At 45.7% G+C, this 24,996-nt stretch overlaps 1 protein-coding gene and 4 non-coding genes across 5 annotated transcripts; all 5 read left to right on the plus strand.

Annotated features, from left to right (window-relative positions):
* Window positions 1–2,138: 2,138 nt before the first annotated feature.
* On the plus strand, window positions 2,139–2,220 carry trnas-aga (transfer RNA serine (anticodon AGA)). Its single transcript has one exon. It is a non-coding gene; the product is annotated as a tRNA-Ser (tRNA).
* Window positions 2,221–2,578: 358 nt separating this feature from the next.
* Window positions 2,579–2,660, plus strand: trnas-uga (transfer RNA serine (anticodon UGA)). The gene has a single exon. It is a non-coding gene; the product is annotated as a tRNA-Ser (tRNA).
* A 1,475-nt stretch (window positions 2,661–4,135) lies between these two features.
* On the plus strand, window positions 4,136–4,217 carry trnal-caa (transfer RNA leucine (anticodon CAA)). The gene has a single exon. It is a non-coding gene; the product is annotated as a tRNA-Leu (tRNA).
* Window positions 4,218–7,278: 3,061 nt separating this feature from the next.
* LOC132091995 (paraneoplastic antigen Ma1 homolog) lies at window positions 7,279–8,241 on the plus strand. The gene has a single exon (XM_059498042.1). It carries the CDS (start codon window positions 7,279–7,281, stop codon window positions 8,239–8,241), a length of 963 nt encoding a protein of 320 aa, XP_059354025.1.
* Window positions 8,242–16,273: 8,032 nt separating this feature from the next.
* Window positions 16,274–16,346, plus strand: trnak-uuu (transfer RNA lysine (anticodon UUU)). The gene has a single exon. It is a non-coding gene; the product is annotated as a tRNA-Lys (tRNA).
* The last annotated feature ends 8,650 nt before the right edge of the window (window positions 16,347–24,996 follow it).

A 24,996-nucleotide genomic window follows, 5' to 3' on the forward strand; every position in this document is an offset into this window, starting at 1 on the left:
CTTATCAATATCTGAATGGGTAAAGTCTAATCTCACTGTAATCAGCACAAACTGGGCTATAATAATATGTAAAATGCATGTATGTACATGATTGTGTTTTTGAGAAAAAAAATATTATGCGTGGTTAGTGAAAAACTAAAAATGTTAAAACACTTGAAAAAGGCAAAATAACACATAGAGAACATTGGTTCCCGGGATTTTTGAGAACTGTAGTTTGTAGCTTAGAATTTTTCTGTCTAAATTATGTGAAAATCATCTTGTTTACTCACTTACAGAAAACAATATATTGATTTACATTTTCTAAGACACTTTTTGTTGGTAAAAGTCATATGCGAGTAGGCGTCAACTATCATGCATATCATTGTGATTTACACCTGAGAAGACAAAGGGCCGCATAATGAGCTGCATAATGAGCCATTCAGTCATCTGTGCCACTGAGAGGAAGGAGTTACAAGAAAGAATGTGAGAAAAAAATAAAAGTATATAGTTTTATGTTTGTAGTTTATTTAGAATATATTTAATTATCCCACAACATACTTTAATATCTACTTGGGGGAGCAGTTAAACAGTTTATCAGGAACAATCAAAGCTGACTTTCAAACAAATTTTTTGGCATCAATACTCCAGTCACACAATCCTTCAGAAATCCTTTTAACAATCTTATTTTCTACAAAAAAACATTTATTGTTGTTATTATTATCGTTATTATTATTATTATTAATGTTGAAAAGAGCTGAGAATATTTTTTAGGTTTTTTAGGGGGAATAAATTGAAAGAACAGCATTTTTTTTACATTTGTTAGCCTACAGTTATTTATTTGTTACATTTATATTATTTACATCAAGCTTTTGAATGGTCGCATAGTATATTGTTATTGAAACTTCATAATGTTTCACTTGATTATATATTTAGTCAGGAATTATAGTTTGGAAAAAGTATTTGTAAAAAGTCTAACTAGTAAAATGTTCACACGTTATGTGAAAACTAGTACAAGTATATAAATGAATAAAAAGAGACTTACTCATGTTTATGATCTCTGCTGAATAAAGTGCTTCATTCTTTTTTTTCTGAGGAAATCCATTTCTCAAATCCTCAACCACATGACATCTTTTTGGGGTGAATAATGTCTTATTCCTCTCATCGCGAAGCAAACAGTAAAATAAAATCTTGAAGAACAGTCTCGCTGCTTTTTCTTCTGTTATGGGCGTATTCAAGCCGCGCGCTTCAGTTTGAATCTGAATAGCGCGTTCAGCGCGGGGGCGTGGTCACATTAGATATAATGAAGGGAGACATGAAAAACAGACATCGCGTTGTTTTCATATGGATTACTTTATCACAGAAAATCTGTTTTCGGCGGCACTTGTTTAGTTTAAAAGTAGACATGTCAAGCTTTCTATAGATATCTCTCTCATGTATTTTCGTTGAGTATTCACGGAGTTACAGTTCATTTTATTGACGTGTTTGTAAATAAAGATCAGCGCAGACAAAGGCTGCAGACAGCACACCTTGTTTGTTATCTTTATTTTATAAGTGCACAAAGTTTTGTTGTTATTATGTCTGTATCCAAAAAAAAGTAGACCCTTTACAGATTCGATTGATGTATTGCTCTTATCTGTACGATTAAAACTGAAAGTGTAATTTAAGTTCTTTTCGGGGTTATCAGGAGAAAATGACTCAAAACGCGTATCTGCGTTAATCAACTTCAAAGGGTTAATTCAAGTCCCTGTTTGGGCGAAGGTCAGTCTTCTTTTTGTAGGCCTCAGCTTGCTATCACTACGGGTCCATCTCTTCTGCTGACTCTGTATTAGAGCGATGTTCCTTCCTTCTCCCGGGGATCAGTGCATCTCCCTTGTTCGGCACACATGTTTCTGATGGTCAGCCCTTTAGGAAAGAGTGCTCACGGAGTGAGTAGAATAAGACAGACCTCCCATTTGTGCAGTGCTGTCGGTCCCCAGGGCTAGTACTGAAAAACCCCATTACATAGGATGAGACATGGCAGCCTGATTTCTCCTCAGTGGGACTGCTGTTTTACCCGCTTGCAGGGCTAGCTTGCAATCTCCGCTTGCTGACTGAGCTGGGTTGGTTGCAAGTAGGTCAGGCAACAGTGTTGGACACAAAATGAGCCGAAATATGGTCCCGTAGTCGTGGTCGAGTGGTTAAGGCGATGGACTAGAAATCCATTGGGGTCTCCCCGCGCAGGTTCGAATCCTGCCGACTATGCTGTTTGCTGAAGGCAATGAGGCAAAGCGTCCATGCATTTTTCACGGTCCTCGCACTTATTTGCGAAATGTCCAGTCCCTCTTCAATGGACATACACGCCGCTGCTTCTTCTTGTATCCGGGCTCCAGGGGTTGTCTTGGGTGAGCCAGTGGCATGCCGTGATCGTATAGTGGTTAGTACTCTGCGTTGTGGCCGTAGCAACCCCAGTTCGAATCCGGGTCACGGCTACCCTTTGCCGTTGAGTTTACGGGAAGGTTAAAAAAATTTTACCACCTCATCTTTCTGCGTGATTTTGTTTCTGAAGCTTGGCCTGTGCAGGGCGCCACCACACAAGGGGGCTTGCTTTCTAACATTAGGCGTAGTCGTGGCCGAGAGGTTAAGGCGATGGACTTGAAAGCCATTGGGGTCTCCCCGCGCAGGTTCGAACCCTGCCGACTACGGGAGGGCTTTGCAGTATTGCTTTAGCTTTCTGTGACGGTAATTGTGCCTTCAATGGTCCTTCGCTCTCTGTGCCATAACTGCTTCTAGCTTTCATCCTCGTGACACCATCGTCTCTTCTGGGCAGCTTGTTGTAAAACTGCTGCTTTATAAAAGGTGAGAAGCCAGTGCTCCACAAGAGCCCGGATAGCTCAAGCGGTGGAGCATCAGACTTTTAATCTGAGGGTCCAGGGTTCAAGTCCCTGTTTGGGCTAAGGTCTCTCTGCTTTTGGCGGAGTCACCTTGCTATCACTACGGTCCATCTCTTCTTCTGAATCTGTACTGGAGCGGTGTTCCTTCCTGCTACAGGGTATCAGTGCACCTCCCTTGTTCGGCACACCTGATTCTGATGGTCAGCTCGTTAGGAAAGCGCGCTCACAGAGTGAGTAGAATAAGACAGACCTCCGAATTGTGCAGTGCTGTCGGTCCCCAGGCCCAGCACTGAAAAACCCCATTACATAGGATGAGACATGGCAGCCTGATTTCTCCTCAGTGGGACTGCTGTTTTACCCGCTTCCAGGGCTAGCTTACAATCTCGGCTTGCTAGGTTGCAAGTAGGTCAGGCAGCAATGTGACACACAACAGGGCAGAAGGTGGTCTGCTTAATTCAAGTCCCTGTTTGGGCGAAGGTCAGTCTACTTTTTGGAGGGCTCAGCTTGCTATCACTACGGTCCATCTCTTCTTCTGAATCTGTACTGGAGCAGTGTTCTTTCCTGCTCCAGGGTATCAGTGCACCTCCCTTGTTCGGCACACCTGATTCTGATGGTCAGCTCGTTAGGAAAGTGTGCTCACAGAGTGAGTAGAATAAGACAGACCTCCGAATTGTGCAGTGCTGTCGGTCCCCAGGCCCAGCACTGAAAAACCCCATTACATAGGATGAGACATGGCAGCCTGATTTCTCCTCTGTGGGACTGCTGTTTTACCCGCTTCCAGGGCTAGCTTACAATCTCCGCTTGCTAGGTTGCAAGTAGGTCAAGCAGCAGTGTTACACACAACATGGCAGAAGGTGGTCTGCTTAATTCAAGTTCCTGTTTGGGCGAAGGTCAGTCTTCTTTTCGTAGGCCTCTGCTTGCTATCACTACGGTCCATCTCTTCTGCTGACTCTGTACTAGAGCGATGTTCCTTCCTGCTCCCGGGGATCAGTGCATCTCCCTTGTTCGGCACACCTGATTCTGATGGTCAGCCCTTTAGGAAAGAGTGCTCACAGAGTGAGTAGAATAAGACAGACTTCCCAATTGTGCAGTGCTGTCGGTCCCCAGGGCCAGTACTGAAAAACCCCATTACATAGGATGAGACATGGCAGCCTGATTTCTCCTCAGTTGTTTTACCCACTTGCAGGGCTAGCTTGCAATCTCCACTTGCTGACTGAGCTGGGTTGGTTGCAAGAAGGTCAGGCAGCAGTGTTGGACACAAACTGAGCAGAAATTGGTCTACTCCCGTAGTTGTGACCGAGTGGTTAAGGCGATGGACTCAAAATCCATTGGGGTCTCCCCGCGCAGGTTCGAATCCTGCTGACCGCGCTGTTTGCTGAAGGCCATGAGGCAAAGCGTCCGTGCATTTTTCACGGTCCTCGCACTTATTTGCGAAATGTCCAGTCCCTCTTCGATGGACAAACACGCCGCTGCTGCTTCTTGTATTCGGGTTCCAGGGGTTGTCCTGGGTGAGCCAGTGGCACGCCGTGATCGTATAGTGGTTAGTACTCTGCGTTGTGGCCGCAGCAACCCCGGTTCGAATCTGGGTCACGGCAACCCTTTGCCGTTGAGTATACGGGAAGGATGAAATTTTTTTACCACCTCATCTTTCTGCGTGATTTTGTTTCTGAAGCTTGGCCTGTGCCGGGCGCCACCAGACAAGGGGGCTTGCTTTCTAACATTAGGCGTAGTCGTGGCCAAGAGGTTAAGGCGATGGACTTGAAATCCTTTGGGGTCTTCCCGCGCAGGTTCGAACCCGGGGTGAGCCAGTGGCACGCCGTGATCGTATAGTGGTTAGTACTCTGCGTTGTGGCCGCAGCAACCCTGGTTCGAATCCGGGTCACGGACCCCCTTTGCCGTTGAGTTTACAGGAAGGTTAAAAAATTTTTACCACCTCATCTTTCTGCGTGATTTTGTTTCTGAAGCTTGGCCTGTGCAGGGCGCCACCACACAAGGGGGCTTGCTTTCTAACATTAGGCGTAGTCGTGGCCGAGAGGTTAAGGCGATGGACTTGAAATCCATTGTGGTTTCCCCGCGCAGGTTTGAACCCTGCCGACTACGGGAGGGCTTTGCAGTATTGCTTTAGCTTTCTGTGACGGTAATTGTGCCTTCAATGGTCCTTCGCTCTCTGTGCCATAATTGCTTCTAGCTTTCATCCTCGTGACACCATCGTCTATTTTGGGCAGCTTGTTGTAAAACTGCTGCTTTATAAAAGGTGAGAAGCCAGTGCTCCACAAGAGCCCGGATAGCTCAGGCGGTGGAGCATCAGACTTTTAATCTAAGGGTCCAGGGTTCAAGTCCCTGTTTGGGCTAAGGTCTCTCTGCTTTTGGTGGAGTCACCTTGCTATCACTACGGTCCATCTCTTCTGCTGACTCTGTACTAGAGCGATGTTCCTTCCTGCTCCCGGGGATCAGTGCATCTCCCTTGTTCGGCACACCTGATTCTGATGGTCAGCCCTTTAGGAAAGAGTGCTCACAGAGTGAGTAGAATAAGACAGACTTCCCAATTGTGCAGTGCTGTCGGTCCCCAGGGCCAGTACTGAAAAACCCCATTACATAGGATGAGACATGGCAGCCTGATTTCTCCTCAGTGGGACCGCTGTTTTACCCGCTTCCAGGGCTAGCTTACAATCTCCGCTTGCTAGGTTGCAAGTAGGTCAAGCAGCAGTGTTACACACAACATGGCAGAAGGTGGTCTGCTTAATTCAAGTCCCTGTTTGGGCGACGGTCAGTCTTCTTTTTGTAGGCCTCAGCTTGCTATCACTACGTTCCATCTCTTCTTCTGAATCTGTACTGGAGCGGTGTTCCTTCCTGCTCCAGGGTATCAGTGCACCTCCCTTGTTTGGCACACCTGATTCTGATGGTCAGCTCGTTAGGACAGCGCGCTCACAGAGTGAGTAGAATAAGACAGACCTCCGAATTGTGCAGTGCTGTCGGTCCCCAGGCCCAGCACTGAAAAACCCCATTACATGGTGTAACCCAGCTGAAATGTCAAAACACATTTAAATAAATAGTTCATGCTGATTAAAAAAACATGTTAAAAGAATATAAAGTTAAGAGGTGGTTAAAAATCTGATGTTTTCATTGTGTTTAAAAAGTGGGCGGATTCATGTTAAATTGTGTTTGTAAAAGAGAACGTTAGTTTATTTCATAATGTAAAAGCCAAAAAAAGAAAAAAATGATTTTCTTTTAGAGGAAGAATAATTCTGTTAAAACCAGGTTGTTTTGTCATGTGACCTTACGTCTGTGAGGGGAGGGGGACGAACACAGAAAGAGATAAGGATGGAAGGAGAGACGCATGTGAGAAAAAAAGTGGATTAAACAGTTTGTTTGTGCATTGAACAGCTTGTTATGCTGAACTTCTGATAGCTTGTACTTTTGATGGTCAGCCTGATAATCTTGTAAGTGACAAGTGATAGTTGTGAGCGACAGTTAATTTCAGCACAAAGTTTATTACTGTTGATTACATGCAGACTTCCGTGCTGGCTAAGCACGGGCTAAAGGCTAAGAGAAACGTGATCGGACTGTGTGGATGCAGCTGTTAGCTAACGCAGCTAGCCATGTAGCTGTTCGTCAGTTCCCGACCAGGAAACGAGAGGACGTGAACCAGATAGCGCTCTGAGCTATCAGGGATGCTCAGAGTTCCTCTGGCAACGTTGGATAATCATCAGAGATCGTGTGGATATCGGTGTGGACACCTGTGTGCACTTCCATTCTCATCTGGACTGAGGTGAACTGACTGGAACATTGTGCTTGGAAAAGGTATCTGTTTCTTTTTGTTTTAACTCAATGAACCTGTAATTTTTGGGTTCCAACGATCCCGAGCCACGACTCAGGCCTGCAACGTTTGTTTTTCTAATAAGGGGTGCCGGCTTTTATTATTTTTATAAAAGTGAAACATTGTGTGAAATATTTTATTCCTTAAGAAAACACTGTTTTTTTAATTGTATACTGTATACTGGTCATTGTATACTGGTGTTTGCATTTTAGCCTAAGGGCACAGACATTTCATTTAGTTTATACTGTCTTTATTTACAATTATTTTATTTAATTAAAGTGAAAACTTGTTATTTTTACACCAAGGTTTCTGTTGTGAGTTTGAGTAGAATGTGCCATTTATTCAGTTATTTACCATAGTTTAGGTATTTGTCTTAGTCCAAGTTTAAGTTTAAGGCATTTTAGTGACCCATATATTTAATCCAGAATATCACACACATACGAGAGTATATATGAAACAAACCTAGGGCCCATCCTCTTATGAGCAGGATAGGAATGGTTACATAAAATGGAGGCACCGCTGGGATTGGGGTGATTTGTGATTAGTATTGGGGTTTTAACAGTCAGTGCAGATAATTAAAAAAAAAAAAGATCTGTTAAACCACAGAGCAAAATGGCAGACAGAGCACAGCTCATTTCTGAGCTGAAGAGGTGGTGCAGAGGAGAAGGGCTGGATGAGGCTCATGGACTGATGGTGATAGTCCCACCTGATGTTGAAATAGCCCATATTGAAGAAGTTGTTCAAACCATTAAGTGCTTGGGACGTGTGCGTGTCAGAGGCAGGATGTTTGATACTACTTTGAGCAGCCTGATGGTTCTCTGTGAAACTAAGGAGAACCTCACCACTGTAAGCATTCCCCCTGAAGTGATGTATCCTGAGAGTGGAGAAACTTGGCCCCTGGTCACCATAGCTAGCAACCCAGCCCCTGAAGAGTTTGGTACCAAACTGAAAGTGCTGTTAGAGACTGAGGGAAAGACTATGGATGATCTTAAGGCCCTGCTCTCTAGCCCTCAACCACCCACTAACTCTACTGAATCCATCTTAAAGGCGGTGGGAGATCTGTTGGAGAAAACCAGTAAACCTCCTGCTGAAGGTGGGTACCGTCGTCTACGCATTTTCTCAGGACTTCTGCCAGTTCCACCTGGGGAGGAGCAGTTTGATCACTGGCTTGAGCAGGCATGGCTCATGGTGGAGGAGAGCGAATGCATGGAGAGAGAAAAAAGGCGCAGGCTGATGGAATGTTTAAGAGGACCAGCACTAGAAGTAGTTAAGGCTGTAAGAGACTCTCATCCTGATTCAAGTCCAGCTGAATATCTGGAGGCCTTGGAGAGTGCCTTTGGAACTGCTGAGTCTGGAGATGATCTGTATTTTGCTTTTCGACAGATGTACCAGCAACCAGGGGAGAAGTTGTCTGATTTCCTTAGATGCCTGGAGCGGTGTCTGTCTAAAGTTGTTCAGAGAAAAGGCATTTTGCCCAGCAACAAGGACAAAGCCCGTTTGTCTCAACTACTGAAAGGCGCTGTCGCCTCTAAACTTGATGCTAATTCAGTTAAGATTAAGGGAGAGGAAGGATAACCCACCAACTTTTCTACAACTGCTGTGTGAAATTCGTCATGAAGAGGAGTATGAAACATCCAGGATGAAACTCAACAATTCAGTGAATCCAGTGCGCTCAAAGCACATAGCTGATGCTAAACAGGCAGAGATCCAAAGTTTAAAAGCTGAGGTAAAAGAGCTCAAGTCAATGGTGGCTGCTCTGGCCCCCAAACCTACTGAAGCTAGAGCAGAACTCTCCAATCCCTCGCCTGTGACCCCTTCACTCTCAGGTGAACCAAGCCAAGACTCCGGGTTAGTGGCTCTAAGGAAGCAATTCAAGAGACTGCAGCAAAAGCTGCATAGGAAAGAGAACACATATGAGCCCTCTGTCAGAAACCCTTCCGTCTCAGCGGTGGAAGCTGGTTACCGAATCCCCACCAGACCCTCGAGACCCTCCGATGAGCAGTTTTGCTACCGGTGTGGGGAGAATGGTCACTTTGTTGCAAAGTGCCACAACCCAGAAAAACAAAACAAAGTCATAAGGAAGCTGATACGAGCCCTAAAAATTGTGAAAGAAAACCAGCCTGTTACCGACCCCACACCTTCTGAAGTAGACTGTGATGTAAAAAGAAGTGTTGTAAACACGCCAGTCACAACGGTAATTCCAGAAGGTTTGATCGGGCCCCCCAGTTTGGTAAAGTTGAAAGTAAAAGGACATCCCTGTAATGCTCTCATGGATAGTGGCTCACAGGTCACTATTATTTTTGAGTCATGGTACAAAAAGCACCTCGCAGATGTCCCCGTGCATCCTGTTTCTGGTCTGGCCATCTGGGGTTTGAGTGAATCCAACAGCAGCTATCCTTACCGTGGCTACAGTTTGGTAGATCTGGAATACCCTTCAGATGTTACTGGAATCAGTGAGGTTGTAACAGTTCTTGCTCTCATTTGCCCCAGTCCTAGGTCTAAAGAGCAGACACCAGTCATAATAGGGACAAATACCTGTCATGTGAGAAATCTGGTCAAGCACTGCAGTGAAAAGGGTCTTGACATCACCAAAACTCTTGGCATAAAAGTTCATTGCGAAAACATGCCTAAACCCCCAACTTTAGTTTCACCTACCGTCGATGATGATGATGTTGGTTGGGTTACATGGCAAGGTCCAGGTTCCCTTACACTTCCCCCTAGGCAAGACTTACAGGTCAGCTGTAAAGTTGAGTTTATGCAAAAAGTTGATAAAGAGATCCTGATGGTAGACACATCCCCTTCAGCACCACTTCCAGCTAGTGTGCTATTGCAGCCCATGGTTGTGCCTGGCAATGCAGTAAATGTTAACAACTTCCAGATGCTAGTCCAAAATCAGTCCCTTAGGGAGACGGTTATACCAGAGGGCACTGTCATAGGGCACATGTATCTTACTGAGAGTGTCACTACTGTCTCTTTCCAAAAGACAACCGCAACAGACTTTGACAAAACCCTGATCAACTTTGGAGACTCCCCTGTAACAGAGGAATGGAAAGAGCGACTCCGGCAGAAGCTTTCCCAACGATCACATGTGTTCTCCATGGAGGAATGGGAGGTTGGAGAAGCTTAAGGGGTAGAGCACACCATCCGTCTGTCTGATTCCCGACCATTCCGGCAATGGTCCAGACGTTTGACTCCTGCTGACATTGATGACGTAAGGAAACATCTTCAAGAGCTCACGCATGCAGGCATCATCAAAGAGTCTCGCAGCCCTTACGCATCACCAATAGTCATCGTCAGAAAGAAAAATGGTTCCATACGTATGTGTATTGACTACAGGTTACTAAATAGTCGTACAATACCGGATCAGTACACCACCCCTTGCATCGATGATGCATTAGACTCTTTGTCTGGCAGCAAATGGTTCTCTGTGTTGGACTTGAGAAGTGGATATTACCAGATTCCTATGGCCGAAGAAGACAAGGAAAAAACGGCGTTCATTTGCCCGCTGGGGTTCTTCCAGTTCGAGAGAATGCCCCAGGGAATAACAGGAGCCCCAGCTACTTTCCAAAGGCTAATGGAAAAGACTGTGGGTGACATGAACCTTCTACAGGTTCTTGTTTACTTGGATGACATTATCGTCTTTGGGAAGTCATTAGAAGAACATGAGGAGAGGCTACTTAAGGTGCTCGACAGACTCGGAGAGGCTGGGCTGAAGCTTTCTCTGGATAAGTGTCAATTTTGCCAGCCAAAAGTAAAGTACCTCGGGCACATTGTGTCATCTGAAGGCATCTCACCAGATCCTGCAAAGATCGAAGCAGTTACCAACTGGCCCAAGCCGACTGACCTGAAGACCCTGAGATCTTTTTTGGGGTTTTGCGGGTATTATAGGCGATTCATAGCCAACTATGCTTCCATAGTTAGACCCTTAACAGAGCTAACCAAAGGCTATGCTCCGACACAAAAGAGTAAAAAGCAAAACAAAGATCCCTCCAAGAGCTATCTGAAAGAGTCTGAGCCATTTGGTCAAAGGTGGGATCAGTCCTGCACCGATGCTTTCCATCGGATCATCTACTGTCTAACACATGCTCCGGTGCTACCATTTGCCGACCCAGAGAAGCCATACATCCTTCATGTGGATGCCAGCTTAAAGGGAGTTGGGGCAGTTCTTTATCAGCAGCATTCAGAGGGTTTGAGACCAGTGGCTTTTGCAAGTAGAAAGCTGAGTCAGTCAGAGAAACGTTATCCAATTCACCAGCTGGAGTTTTTGTCACTCAAATGGGCTGTTGTGGATCGTTTTCAGGATTACCTGTATGGAGCCCGGTTTACGGTACGGACCGACAATAATCCCTTGACATATGTGCTCTCAACTGCTAAGCTGAATGCAGTGGGACACAGATGGCTTGCTGCTTTATCGACTTATGACTTTGATGTGCAGTACAGACCAGGCAAGCACAAACATAGATGCCGATCTTCTTTCCCGACATTTTCCGGATGATGATTCCCACCTAGATTGGGAAACCATATCACAGGATGGGGTGAAGTCGATCTGTCAAAGAGTCAGCTTACCTACTTCCTCAGATGGTTCAGTCCGCTATGTGGATCAGCTCGGAGCTCCCCCAGAATGCATTCCAAACATCTATTCATTCCCCATGCACATGGAGCTTGAGGCTTTGAAACACATAACCAAAGATGAGCTAGTACATGCACAAAAAGAAGATCCAGTCATTGGATCTGCACTACAGGCTGTCCAGCATCATAAATGGCCAGAACATGTTGAGAATGATCCAGAGTTTTCCCAACTGAAAGGAGAGAAAGACAAACTAACTCTAAATGCTGGTCTTCTCTATCGCCAGTCTAAATTGCCTTCAGAGGAGAACGTCAATCAGCTCATTTTGCCGACCAAGTATCGAGACACTGTTCTAAGGGCCCTACATGATGATTTGGGACATCTCGGAATCGAAAGAATAACTGACCTGCTGAGACAGAGATTCTTCTGACCAAAGATAGCCAAAGATGTTGAGCAGTATATTAAAAACTGTGGAGAATGTATTACACGCAAGTCCCCTAATCAAAGAACAGCTCCCTTACACCAGATTACCAGCAGGGGACCAATGGATCTTGTGTGTATAGGTTTCCTCTCCATGGAAGTAGACTCAAAAGGAATGAGCAGTGTATTGGTCGTAACTGATCACTTTACACGCTATGCACAAGCTTTCCCCACTAAGAACCAGAAAGCTCAAACAGTGGCCACGATCTTAGTTGACAAGTTCTTTGTGCATTATGGGCTACCAACTAGGATCCATTCTGATCAGGGGTGGGATTTTGAGAGTAGATTGATCCAAGATCTGTTAAAGATGATGGGGATTCGTAAGTCGCGTACTACTCCCTACCACCCGCAGGGGGATCTGCAGCCTGAAAAGTTCAACAGGACCTTGCTTTCTATGTTAGGAACGCTAACACCTGACAAGAAGCGTCAGTGGAGCCAACATGTACCACACTTGGTCCACGCCTACAACAACACTAAATGTGATTCAACAGGATATTCACCTTATTACTTAATGTTTGGCTTGGAAGCCAAGCTTCGGGTGGACTTGTGCTTTGGAACGGGTGTGGATGGGAAAGTAGACAGTAATCCCGCTATGTGGCAAAGTTAAAAGAGGACTTGAAAAAAGCTTATCGGCTGGCATCAGAAATGGCTTATAGATCTCATCAAAGGAACAAGAAGTCCTACGACAAAAGAGTTAGTTTCCAGTCCTTAGACGTCGGTGACAGAGTGTTACTCAGGAACCTGGGGCTGAAAGGCAAACATAAGCTGCAAACAAGGTGGAATCCTATGCCTTACCTGGTTGTTGGAAAAATGCCAAATCTTCCTGTATATAAGCTCAGGCCTGAGAATGGGAAGGGAAGTGTTAAAACGCTTCACAGAGACCACATTCTGCCAATAGGACAGCTAGTGAGACTTCCAAAAGCAGAGGTGGATCATGACTCATGTGTCAGGGCAAGAACAAGAACTGAGACTTCCAGAAAACAGACATTGACCTTACCTGACACTGTCCTCCCCGAGCCACTTAGCACTGATTCTTCTTCCGACTCGGAGTACTACAGACCTACTAGGATTTGCTATAAGCTCAGAGAGACTCCCAGGACCAGACCGACTACACACCTTTCAGAGGACATGCAGGAGGATGTAGATCCCCCTCTGTCAGAAGAGAGCTCTGAAGAGGATGATAAGGTGGAGGAGGGACCCAGTCCGGATGCTGCTCCTGAAACTGATGATGAGCTGGAGGAGACTGGACAGGAGAGCTCTGAAGAGCCAGAAGTTGAACCAAATGAAAGTCAAGATGACAGTGCTCTTAAGTCTACAGACGTAGATGTTAGCGTAGATGCTAGTCAAACACCAGAGCCATTGATTAATAAAGCTGAAACACGCTCGAAAAGACCCATCAAACCAGTAGTAAGACTAACCTATGATGAGCCTGGTAAAGCTAGAGATCAGCCAATCACTATCATACACAGAGGTGTGGTTATTAAGATTGGAAAGAATTAAACTTAGATAAGCTGTTGTTATATTTACCTTTCTCCTAAAGTAGAGTTTGAGTTGTTGTTGTCTGTTGAGGACACCAGACTATTAGAAGGGGGAGGGTGTAACCCAGCTGAAATGTTAAAACACATTTAAATAAATAGTTCATGTTGATTAAAAAAAAACATGTTAAAAGAATATAAAGTTAAGAGGTGGTTAAAAATCTGATGTTTTCATTGTGTTTAAAAAGTGGGCGAATTCATGTTAAATTGTGTTTGTAAAAGAGAACGTTAGTTTATTTCATAATGTAAAAGCCAAAAAAAGAAAACATTATTTTATTTTAGAGGAAGAATAATTCTGTTAAAACCAGGTTGTTTTGTCATGTGACCTTACGTCTGTGAGGGGAGGGGGACGAACACAGAAAGAGATAAGGATGGAAGGAGAGACGCATGTGAGAAAAAAGTGGATTAAACAGTTCGTTTGTGCATTGAACAGCTTGTTATGCTGAACTTCTGATAGCTTGTACTTTTGATGGTCAGCCTGATAATCTTGTAAGTGACAAGTGATAGTTGTGAGCGACAGTTAATTTCAGCACGAAGTTTATTACTGTTGATTACATGCAGGCTGCCGTGCTGGCTAAGCACGGGCAAAAGGCTAAGAGAAACGTGATCGGACTGTGTGGATGCAGCTGTTAGCTAACGCAGCTAGCCATGTAGCTGTTCGTCAGTTCCCGACCAGGAAACGAGAGGACGTGAACCAGATAGCGCTCTGAGCTACCAGGGATGCTCAGAATTCCTCTGGCAGCGTTGGATAATCATCAGAGATCGTGTGGATATCGGTGTGGACACCTGTGTGCGCTTCCATTCTCATCTGGACTGAGGTGAACTGACTGGAACATTGTGCTTGGAAAAGGTATCTGTTTTTTTTTGTTATAACTCAATGAACCTGTAATTTTTGGGTTCCAACGATCCCGAGCCACGAATCAGGCCTGCAACGTTTATTTTTCTAATAAGGGGTGCCGGCTTTTATTATTTTTATAAAAGTGAAACATTGTGTGAAATATTTTATTCCTGAAGAAAACACTGTTTTTTGAACTGTCATTGTATACTGGTGTTTGCATTTTAGCCTAAGGGCACAGACATTTCATTTAGTTTATACTGTCTTTATTTACAATTATTTTATTTAATTAAAGTGAGAACTTGTTATTTTTACACCAAGGTTTCTGTTGTGAGTTTGAGTAGAATGTGACATTTATTCAGTTATTTACCATAGTTTAGGTATTTGTCTTAGTCCAAGTTTAAGTTTAAGGCATTTTAGTGACCCATATATTTAATCCAGAATATCACACACTTACGAGAGTATATATGAAACGAACCTAGGGCCCATCCTCTTATGAGCAGGATAGGAAGGGTTACAATAGGATGAGACATGGCAGCCTGATTTCTCCTCAGTGGGACTGCTGTTTTACCCGCTTCCAGGGCTAGCTTACAATCTCGGCTTGCTAGGTTGCAAGTAGGTCAGGCAGCAATGTGACACACAACAGGGCAGAAGGTGGTCTGCTTAATACAAGTCCCTGTTTGGGCGACGGTCAGTCTACTTTTTGGAGGCCTCAGCTTGCTATCACTACGGTCCATCTCTTCTTCTGAATCTGTACTGGAGCGGTGTTCCTTCCTACTCCACGGTATCAGTGCACCTCCCTTGTTTGGCACACCTGATTCTGATGGTCAGCTCGTTAGGAAAGCGAGCTCACAGAGTGAGTAGAATAAGACAGACCTCCGAATTGTGCAGTGCTGTCGGTCCCCAGGCCCAGCACTGAAAAACCCCATTACATAGGATGAGACATAGCAGCCTGATTTCTCCTAAGTGGGACTGCTGTTTTACCCGCTTCCAGGGCTAGCTTACAATCTCGGCTTGCTAGGTTGCAAGTAGGTCAGGCAGCAATGTGACACACAACAGGGCAGAAGGTGGTCTGCTTAATTCAAGTCCCTGTTTGGGCGAAGGTCAGTCTTCTTTTGTAGGCCTCAGCTTGCTATCACTACGGTCCATCTCTTCTGCTGACTCTGTACTAGAGCGATGTTCCTTTCTGCTCCCAGGGATCAGTGCATCTCCCTCTTTCGGCAAACCTGATTCTGATGGTCAGCCCTTTAGGAAAGAGTGATCACAGAGTGAGTAGAATAAGACAGACTTCCCAATTGTGCAGTGTTGTCGGTCCCCAGGGCCAGTACTGAAAAACCCCATTACATAGGATGAGACATGGCAGCCTGATTTCTCCTCAGTGGGACCGCTGTTTTACCCGCTTGCAGGGCTAGCTTGCAATCTCCGCTTGCTGACTGAGCTGGGTTGGTTGCAAGTAGTTCAGGCTGCAGTGTTGGACACAAACTGAGCAGAAATTGGTCTACTCCCGTAGTCGTGGATGAGTGGTTAAGGTGATGGACTTGAAATCCATTGGGGTCTTCCCGCGCAGGTTCGAATCCTGCTGACTACGCTGTTTGCTGAAGGCCATGAGGCAAAGCATCCATGCATTTTTCACGGTCCTCGCACTTATTACTCTTCGATGGACAAACACGACGCTGCTGCTTCTTATATCCGGGCTCCAGGGATTTTCTTGTGTGAGCCAGTGGCACATCGTGATCTTATATTGGTTAATACTCTGCGTTGTGGCCGCAGCAACCCCGGTTCGAATCCGGGTCATGGCAACCCTTTGCCGTTGAGTATACGGGAAGGTTGAAAATTTTTTACCACCTCATCTTTCTGCGTGATTTTGTTTCTGAAACTTGGCCTGTGCAGGACGCCATCAGACAAGGGGGCTTGCTTTCTAACATTAGGCGTAGTCGTGGCCGGGAGGTTAAGGCGATGGACTTGAAATCCATTGGGGTCTCCCTGCTCAGGTTCGAACTCTTCCCATTTCCGGAAGGATATGCAGTATTGCTTTAGCTTTCTGTGACTGTAATTGTGCCTTCTATGGTCCTTCGCTCTCTGTGCCATAACTGCTTCTAGCTTTCATCCTCGTGACACCTGCGTCTCTTCTAGGCAGCTTGTTGTAAAACTGCTGCTTTATAAAAGGTGAGAAGCCAGTGCTCCACAAGAGCCCGGATAGCTCAGTTGGTAGAGCATCAGACTTTTAATCTGAGGGTCCAGGCTTCAAGTCCCTGTTCGGGCGAAGGTCTGTCTGCTTTTGGCGGTGTCACCTTGCTATCACTACGGTCCATCTCTTCTTCTGAATCTGTACTGGAGCGGTGTTCCTTCCTGCTACAGGGTATCAGTGCACCTCCCTTGTTTGGCACACCTGATTCTGATGGTCAGCTCGTTAGGAAAGCGCGCTCACAGAGTGAGTAGAATAAGACAGACCTCAGAATTGTGCAGTGCTGTCGGTCCCCAGGCCCAGCACTGAAAAACCCCATTACATAGGATGAGAAATGGCAGCCTGATTTCTCCTCAGTGGGACTGCTGTTTTACCCGCTTCTAGGGCTAGCTTACAATCTCGGCTTGCTAGGTTGCAAGTAGGTCAGGCAGCAGTGTTACACACAACATGGCAGAAGGTGGTCTGCTTAATTCAAGTCCCTGTTTGGGCGTAGGTCAGTCTTCTTTTTGTAGGCCTCAGCTTGCTATCACTACGGTCCATCTCTTCTGCTGACTCTGTACTAGAGCGATGTTCCTTTCTGCTCCCGGGGATCAGTGCATCTCCCTCTTTCGGCAAACCTGATTCTGATGGTCAGCCCTTTAGGAAAGAGTGATCACAGAGTGAGTAGAATAAGACAGACTTCCCAATTGTGCAGTGTTGTCGGTCCCCAGGGACAGTACTGAAAAACCCCATTACATAGGATGAGACATGGCAGCCTGATTTCTCCTCAGTGGGACCGCTGTTTTACCCGCTTGCAGGGCTAGCTTGCAATCTCCGCTTGCTGACTGAGCTGGGTTGGTTGCACGTAGGTCAGGCAGCAGTGTTGGACACAAACTGAGCAGAAATTGGTTGGCTTGTTCGGCACACCTGATTCTTATGGTTAGCCCTTTAGGAAAGAGTGTCAATAAAGTGTGTTCCTTTTTTTCTGAGCGTCCATTCAGGTATAAGTTTGAGGGCTCGTGTATGTGGGTTAAGGGGAACTGCGCGCTGAACCCAAAAATTTTTTGCCGGACGCGGTGTCGATGTCTGCCGGACTGCGCTGGCCCACGGGAGACCCCTGACCGGCGCGGGAGGATCTGGTCCCCCAAGGGGCCTCGTGGAAGCTTACCCAAATTTGAGACCCCTAAATGCCATACAGCACTTCTCCACAGGGTGGCGCACGGAGCAGTACACCTCAGGTTTAAAACAGTGGCATTTACCCGAATGAGGGGTGGACGATTTTTTTGCCCACGAAACCAATTTTTGTCCATTTGACCTTTAAAGTTACAGAATGACCATGGAACCGGTGCGGACCCCCGTCGGACCCCCAACCCGGGTCCCACGAACCCATTATTTGTACATTTGACCATTATATTCACACAATGACTGCGGATCATCTGCGGACCCCTTGCGGACCCCCACCCTGGGTCCCACGAACCCAGTATTTGTCCATTTGACCATTATATTCACACAATGACTGCGGAACATCTGCGGACCACTTGCGGACCCCCACCCTGGGTCCCACGAACCCACTATTTGTCCATTTGACCATTATATTCACACAATGACTGCGGATCATCTGCGGACCACTTGCGGACCCCCACCCTGGGTCCCACGAACCCACTATTTGTCCATTTGACCATTATGTTCACACAATGACTGAGGATCATCTGCGGACCACTTGCGGACCCCCACCCTGGGTCCCACTGACCCACTATTTGTCCATTTGACCATTATGTTCACACAATGACTGCGGATCATCTGCGGACCACTTGCGGACCCCCACCCTGGGTCCCACGAACCCACTATTTGTCCATTTGACCATTATGTTCACGGAATGAGCCCAGATCACATGCGGAACATTTGCGGACCCCACCCCCGGGTCCCACGTACTCAATATATGTCCATTTGACCATTAGCGTTAGAAAAGGGCCTCGGTTGGACATTTTTTTCTGAGACATCCCTGGGGCCCAAAACTTGGAACGGTGGCTCCTGGGGCCTCCCCCAGTAAGCTTATGAAGGCCCGGGGCCCAAGAGCCCTTGCAATCAGTGTCCACGAACCCGCTATGCTGAACACATTCAAATAAATGGCAGGTGTTTTTTTTTTAGAAAAGTCCCAGTGGCCCGAAATTCAGAACGGTGCATCTTTGGGGCCCCTGGATCATGCAGTCAAAAGCGCGGGGCCCTAGTGCGATGCACTTTTTTCCCTTTAGTCCTACGACTACGTGCTTCGGGGCCTTGGGTGAGGGGCCCCTGAGATGCCAGAATCTCAAATCTGGGGGCCCTACGACCTATCGTCTCCGAACTGTGGACGTCCCACCTCCCATCAAAACGCGTAACGCTTTTGTGGACGTGGGGTCCCTTCTGTGACCGTTTGACCCCTAAAGAAGGTGGTAGGGCCACCAGACTTCTGTGCCCAGTCGAGGGGATCCCCTCGAGACACATATTCAAAATTCGGCCCGATCGGACCCTCTAGGGATCCCCCGAATTTCAGCCGCGGGGTCCACCACATCGCGGAGATATTAGCAAAAAAATAGTACCATCCACCCCCCTCGCACCTACTCATCCATGCCGGCCAGGGTGCACCCTCCCCGGATAGAGAAGGCAGCTCGAGGGCGGTGGAAGTCAGAAGAAAATTTTTTTTATGAGGCCTAAAAAAAACACTTGTACTGTACTCAGGGTAGAGGTCTTCACAGTGCACCCGAGACCCGTCGACCCCGGACCCGACCCGGGACCCGTACGGGTTCGGGTCTATATTTTAAATCATCAGCCGGAGAACACCCGGCCATGATCAAAGACTGCTTGTGTTTTTTGTAACTTGCAACTTGTAAAATTAGGAAAAGAAAAGAGGGAGCCAAAAAAAAATTATCTCTCTCTCTCACTGCTTTTAGAAGCAGAGCGCGCAGACTCAGAGTTAATACAAGTGCACGCACGGTAATAATGCTTGCAGACATGACACACTCATATTTAATATATTTCAAATCAGCAACACAATCTGAGGTGAACTGCCACATGAATGTTTTCTATGACGCTCAAACTGCGTTAAAGCTTTTTCGGTTGATACAGCTAGCACGCATATGCAGTCTCGAGCGCATTTCATGTTTCAGTGAGGGACACTTCGACCGCCAAACCGCGTTTTACATTTTCTCCCATTTTTATAATATTATAAATGAACCGTTTAATCTTAAAATTTTAGTGGTTCAGATTCAGACTCGATGCAGATCAGAGAGCACAGAGATCAGATGATAGCAAATAAATAACGTCAGCGGCCATGGCATTGCACGAGCGATCGTTATTATAGTTCAAAAGGGCAACCAGTCTAAGTTATTATGCGAATTAACTCAAGTCAGAATGTACATATGCACAGTTGCATTTGTCATCCGTCACCGTGACATCAAGTGGACTTTTGAAACTGAAATAATGAGTGGATTCAGCTTGGACTTGGAATAACGAGAGGAATAACATGAATAACTTTCTTGTCGGAGGATTGTAATGCATCACAGACAGTCAGGTACAATGAGGAGAGACTACGGCTCTTTAAATTAGGTAAGACAAAAAGCTGTATTTTTCGCAACAGGTTTATTGATTTGTAATAGCAATTTTATGGTGGAATATGTGAACGTCGGGTCCAGTCGGGTCTGTGTCTTCCCAGCGGGTTCGGGTCCAGATTTCAAATAATATACGGGTCTGGGTCGGGTCCGGATAGGCATTTCTCGGATCTACACGGGTCCGGGTCCGGCTTTTGAAATATGAGACGGGTCCGGGTCGGTTCGGTGTAGTACATTACGGGTCTCTTTCGGGTTTGGGCACACATTTTTGGAAACGTGAAGACGTCTAACTCAGGGCACTGGATTTTGGTTAATTTCACCACAAGTGGTGCATGTTCACCAAAATGTCACACAATTTGCCAAGCTGTAACTCCGACAAAACGGGGCCAAACTGCACCAAACTCGGGTCAGAGTAAGACCTCCAGAAGGCCTACCGAACACCGCTGCCCCCCATCCATAACACCCCGGGGGGCGAAGTTATGGCCCTCCACATTTTTGATAGTCAAATGGAAGGAAGAGACCTAGTGACTTGAAACTCGGTGACGTGATAGCCCTCGAAGGGCCCTCTCTGAAGCCACCTCCCCCAAGTCGATAGACCCCCAGGGGCCAGAGATACGGGCCCGCAAATGCAAAAGGTCCCAAAATTTGACCGGCCATAACTCACCCAAAAAGAGGGGAAAAAACACCAAACTCTAGTTAAAATTAGACCTTGGGGACCTCAATCCGACGACACTAGCCCCATGTTCCTAGGACCCCGGGGGTCCGAGTTACGGCCCCCAAAAATGTGGAATTTGAACCGTTATAACTCAGGAACCAGACCACCCAGGAACTCGAGGGTGGTCGCATACGGTAGGCCTATCGACCCTTTAGGGATCCCCCGAATTTCAGCCCCGGGGTCCACCGCATCGCGGAGATATTAGCAAAAAAATAGTACCATCCACCCCCCTCCCACCTACTCATCCATGCCGGCCAGGGTGCACCCTCCCCGGCTAGAGAAGGCAGCTCGAGGGGGGGTGGAAGTCAGAAGAAAATTTTTTTTATGAGGCCTAGAGAAAACACTTGTACTGTACTCAGGGCACTCAGAGGAATCCATTTTTGTAAGTTTTATCCCATTATACTGTAGAAATATACATAGAAAAAATTTTGGTTTTTGGTTAAGTTCACCACAAGTGGTGCATGTTCACCAAAATGTCACACACTTTGCCAAGCTGTAACTCCGCCAAAACGGGACCAAACTGCACCAAACTCGGGTCAGAGTAAGACCTCCAGAAGGCCTAACGAACACCGCTGCCCCCCCATCCATAACATCCCGGGGGGCGGAGTTATGGCCCCCACATTTTTGATAGTCAAATGGAAGGAAGAGACCTAGCGACTTGAAACTCGGTGACCTGATAGCCCTCGAAGGGCCCTCTCTGAAGCCACCTCCCCCAAGTCGATAGACCCCCAGGGGCCAGAGACACGGGCCCGTAAATGCAAAAAGTCCCAAAATTTGACCGGCCATAACTCACCCAAAAAGATGGGAAAAAACACCAAACTCTGGACAAAAAAATTAGACCTTGGAGACCTCTATCCGATGACACCAGCCCCATGTTCCTATGACCCCGGGGGTTGGAGTTACGGCCCCCCAAAATGTGGAATTTGAACCATTAAAACTCAGGAACCGGACGACCCAGGAACTCGTGGGTGGTCGCATACGGTTGGCCCCTCGACCCTCTAGGGATCCCCTGAATTTCAGCCCCGAAGTCCACTGCTTCGCGGAGATATTAGCAATAAATAGTACCATCCACCCCCTCGCAAGTACTCATCCATGCCGGCCAGGGTGCACCCTCCCCGGCTAGAGAAGGCAGCTCGAGGGGGGTGGAAGTCGGAAGAAAAATCTTAGGATGAGGCCTAGAGGAAACACCTGTACTGTACTCAGCACACTAAGAGGAATCCATTCATGTAAGTTTTATCACATAATACTGTAGAATTTGCATAAAAATGAGCGTTGAATTTTGGCACACATGTGCACCACATGTGGTGCGTATCTCACTGTTCATTAAATAGCAACTGTATTTAACTTTATTTATTTCAAATGTGTGTTATTGTTAATGAAAATACCTGTAATGTACTCAGGACACCAAGGGGAACCCATTCATGTAAGTTTTATCACGTAATAATGAAGACTGGCCATGTGTTAAAACTGCTATAGCTTGCAACCTTTTAGCAGAAAATAACACTGCATCGGGATCTGTTTTCATGGTGGTCAGGAGGTAAATTTGCAATATGGTTAATGAAAACACCTGTACTGTACTCAGGACACTCAGAGGAATCCATTCATGTAAGTTTTATCCAATAATAATGTAAAATATGCATAAAAAAATTATGTCCACGGGAGCACTACGGAGGTCCCGCTGAATAAATTGTAAATGGACATTTTTTTTAAAAAAACCCTCCCATTTACCATTTATTCAGCACGCCCTTCCTAATGGTTCCGTGGACAGATAAATTTTAGCTCCCAGGAATCCATTTTTGTAAGTTTTATCCCATAACACTGTAGAAATATGCATAGAAAAAATGTGTATATTCAATATTCACCACATGTGGTGAATATTAACCAAAATGTCACACACTTTGCCAAGCTGTAACTCCGCCAAAACGGGGCCAAACTGCACCAAAATCGGGTCAAAGTCAGACCAGGGGGACCTCTATCCGACACCACCAGCCACAAGTCCCTGAACCCCCGGGGAGGCGGAGATACGGTGCCCCAAATTTGGTGTACATCCAATATGAATAAATGGCAAGTGAGATATGTGTCCACCTGAGGTTTAACCTGTTAGCCAGCACCCCCCATTATGGGACTCACAGCTGAAAGTGCTCTAACTAACTTATAATCGTAATAGTTTCCTACTTCAGTGTGTTACAAACACAATTGTGGTGTCTTTAGAAAGAAGACCCTTTGGGCTTCACTTTTTATCAACCAGATTTGATAATGCTCAAAAATATTAAAAGTTATAGACACTAAAGTGCCTTGAATTTTTTTTACCACTCTTAAATATTTTTTTATTTGATATAAAAATACATGAAATAAGTCCTGGAGCAATCTAGAAAAGTAATGGGTTGAAAGCCACATGTCTCATGAGTTTCTATTTCAAATCTGAATAAAATATAATGAAAAATGAGACTCCTGCAAATATTTTTCTGAGACTATGTCTACACCCCCCACCCCCCCAAATATAAGAAAATATATTTCCCAATAGTATTGAAGACTTCTACAAACTATTTAGTCAGTAAACATTCCACTGCATAGTTTTTTTCAATTATAAAACACTAGACATAAACTTAGACATCATATAAATGATTTATTTGAGCAGTAGAAAAATACAATAAGAATAATTTGAGTAAGAAAAATAAGAATAATAAGAAAAATAAAAAAAGATTTAACATTGTTTGCCAATATAAAACATCCTGAGATTGCTAGAGATGCATATTTTACAATGAATTACGACGCAAATAAGTAATGATGTGCTGATGGCCACTTATACAGATGGTAATAACACAAATGTTCCGAAGTAAATAATCCACTCTCCCTATTCATATAGACGCGTTCACTTTGATAGCCGTGACCATTCAGTAATAGCGAGCTGATTTGGGCTGATTTGCACTCAAACAGATGGTAATCATGCACATACATTCACATTCAACATAAAACACACTCTCACATATATAAAAACTCTCTAAAATAAAAAGAAAGACAGGAATTTGCAATCGCTGTAAGTTCCGCCTCCATCAGCTGACCGGTGCCTCAGAGCGCGTCACCAGTTCTCAGGAGAGAGCGCCAAATTCAAATAAACTATTTTCCGCCTATTTTCATTCATTCTTTTTTCCAGTACTGAAAAACCCCATTACATAGGATGAGACATGGCAGCCTGATTTCTCCTCAGTGGGACTGCTGTTTTAGCCGCTTCCAGGGCTAGCTTACAATCTCCGCTTGCTAGGTTGCAAGTAGGTCAGGCAGCAGTGTTACACACAACATAGGAGAAGGTGGTCTGCTTAATTCAAGTCCCTGTTTGGGCGAAGGTCAGTCTTCTTTTGTAGGCCTCAGCTTGCTATCACTACGGTCCATCTCTTCTGCTGACTCTGTACTAGAGCGATATTCCTTCCTGCTCCCGGGGATCAGTGTGGAACATGAGCCGGGCAAAAGAAGCTGTATCTGTGGTGGGGGCCTCAACCCTAAGGACATTTGATGTCTGCACAATTTCTCATTTAAACAGCATGAGCCAACGGGTCCTTGGTCGGGCTTTGATGCCAGAATTTACCCCTCCAGGAAAACCCACTGGTAAGATATCTCACAGGAAAATGCTGAGCATTGGAGTATTTCTCTCTCTCCTGTGTTTGTTTGTTTGTGTGTGTGTGTGAGTGTGTGTGTCCTCTCCCCATTAACAATGTGGTACAAATTATTGCAGGGGAGCGCATTGCAGTGGAGTACTTGTTGGCCCAGTCCAATAGAGGCGACCAGTTGATTGCACACCACAATGACATGCCTGAAGTCCCCCCAGAGGAGCCCGAAGAGGATAGTGAAATTGACACGACTGTGTGCCATGCAGCTGACCTTAGGGCTGATGACTCTCCAGTAGCTGTCGTGCAGGTCCAGGTGACAAGTCAGGTGGGTGACACTGAACCCAAATCCCCAGATGAGGAGGTCACTGAGGAGGAGGAGGATGACACTGCAAGTCCTAGCACATCAAGCCAGGTAATATTGCTATCCTGTACTATTTTTTACTTTTAAAAAAAATGTATCTGGTACAGTGCAAAACGCCTATTGTCACCAATGTGTAAAGTTAAAATATATGCATGTACAATGCAAAATAATTATTACAACACCGTATATGTTTATTGGACTGTGTTTGGCATTTTTCTCAATTTCCAGAGTACACAGTGTGATTCCAGAGGTGTCTTGGGCTGGGAGGCAGTTGATGCCCTGGCAGCCTACTTGGTTGGCCTAAACCGAACGATCACTGCCTTGTCATCACAAGAGGAGGCCAACATAGTCCAGCTGTACATGGCTCTGCATGCCATGGACAAGGTACCATCAAAATATAGCCAGAGGGTTAAGAAGAAGGCTTTGACAGGACCTTGGAGAGCATCCAGGAAGCAGAGTGGCTCTGCTCCAGGACAGCAGG

This window comes from Carassius carassius, chromosome 18, assembly GCF_963082965.1.
Source record: "Carassius carassius chromosome 18, fCarCar2.1, whole genome shotgun sequence".
Classification (NCBI taxonomy): Eukaryota; Metazoa; Chordata; class Actinopteri; order Cypriniformes; family Cyprinidae; genus Carassius; species Carassius carassius.

Coding starts and splice junctions, on each gene's coding strand:
- LOC132091995 (XM_059498042.1), top strand. CDS start 7,279: ATGGCAGACAGAGCACAGCTCATTTCTGAGCTGAAGAGGTGGTGCAGA.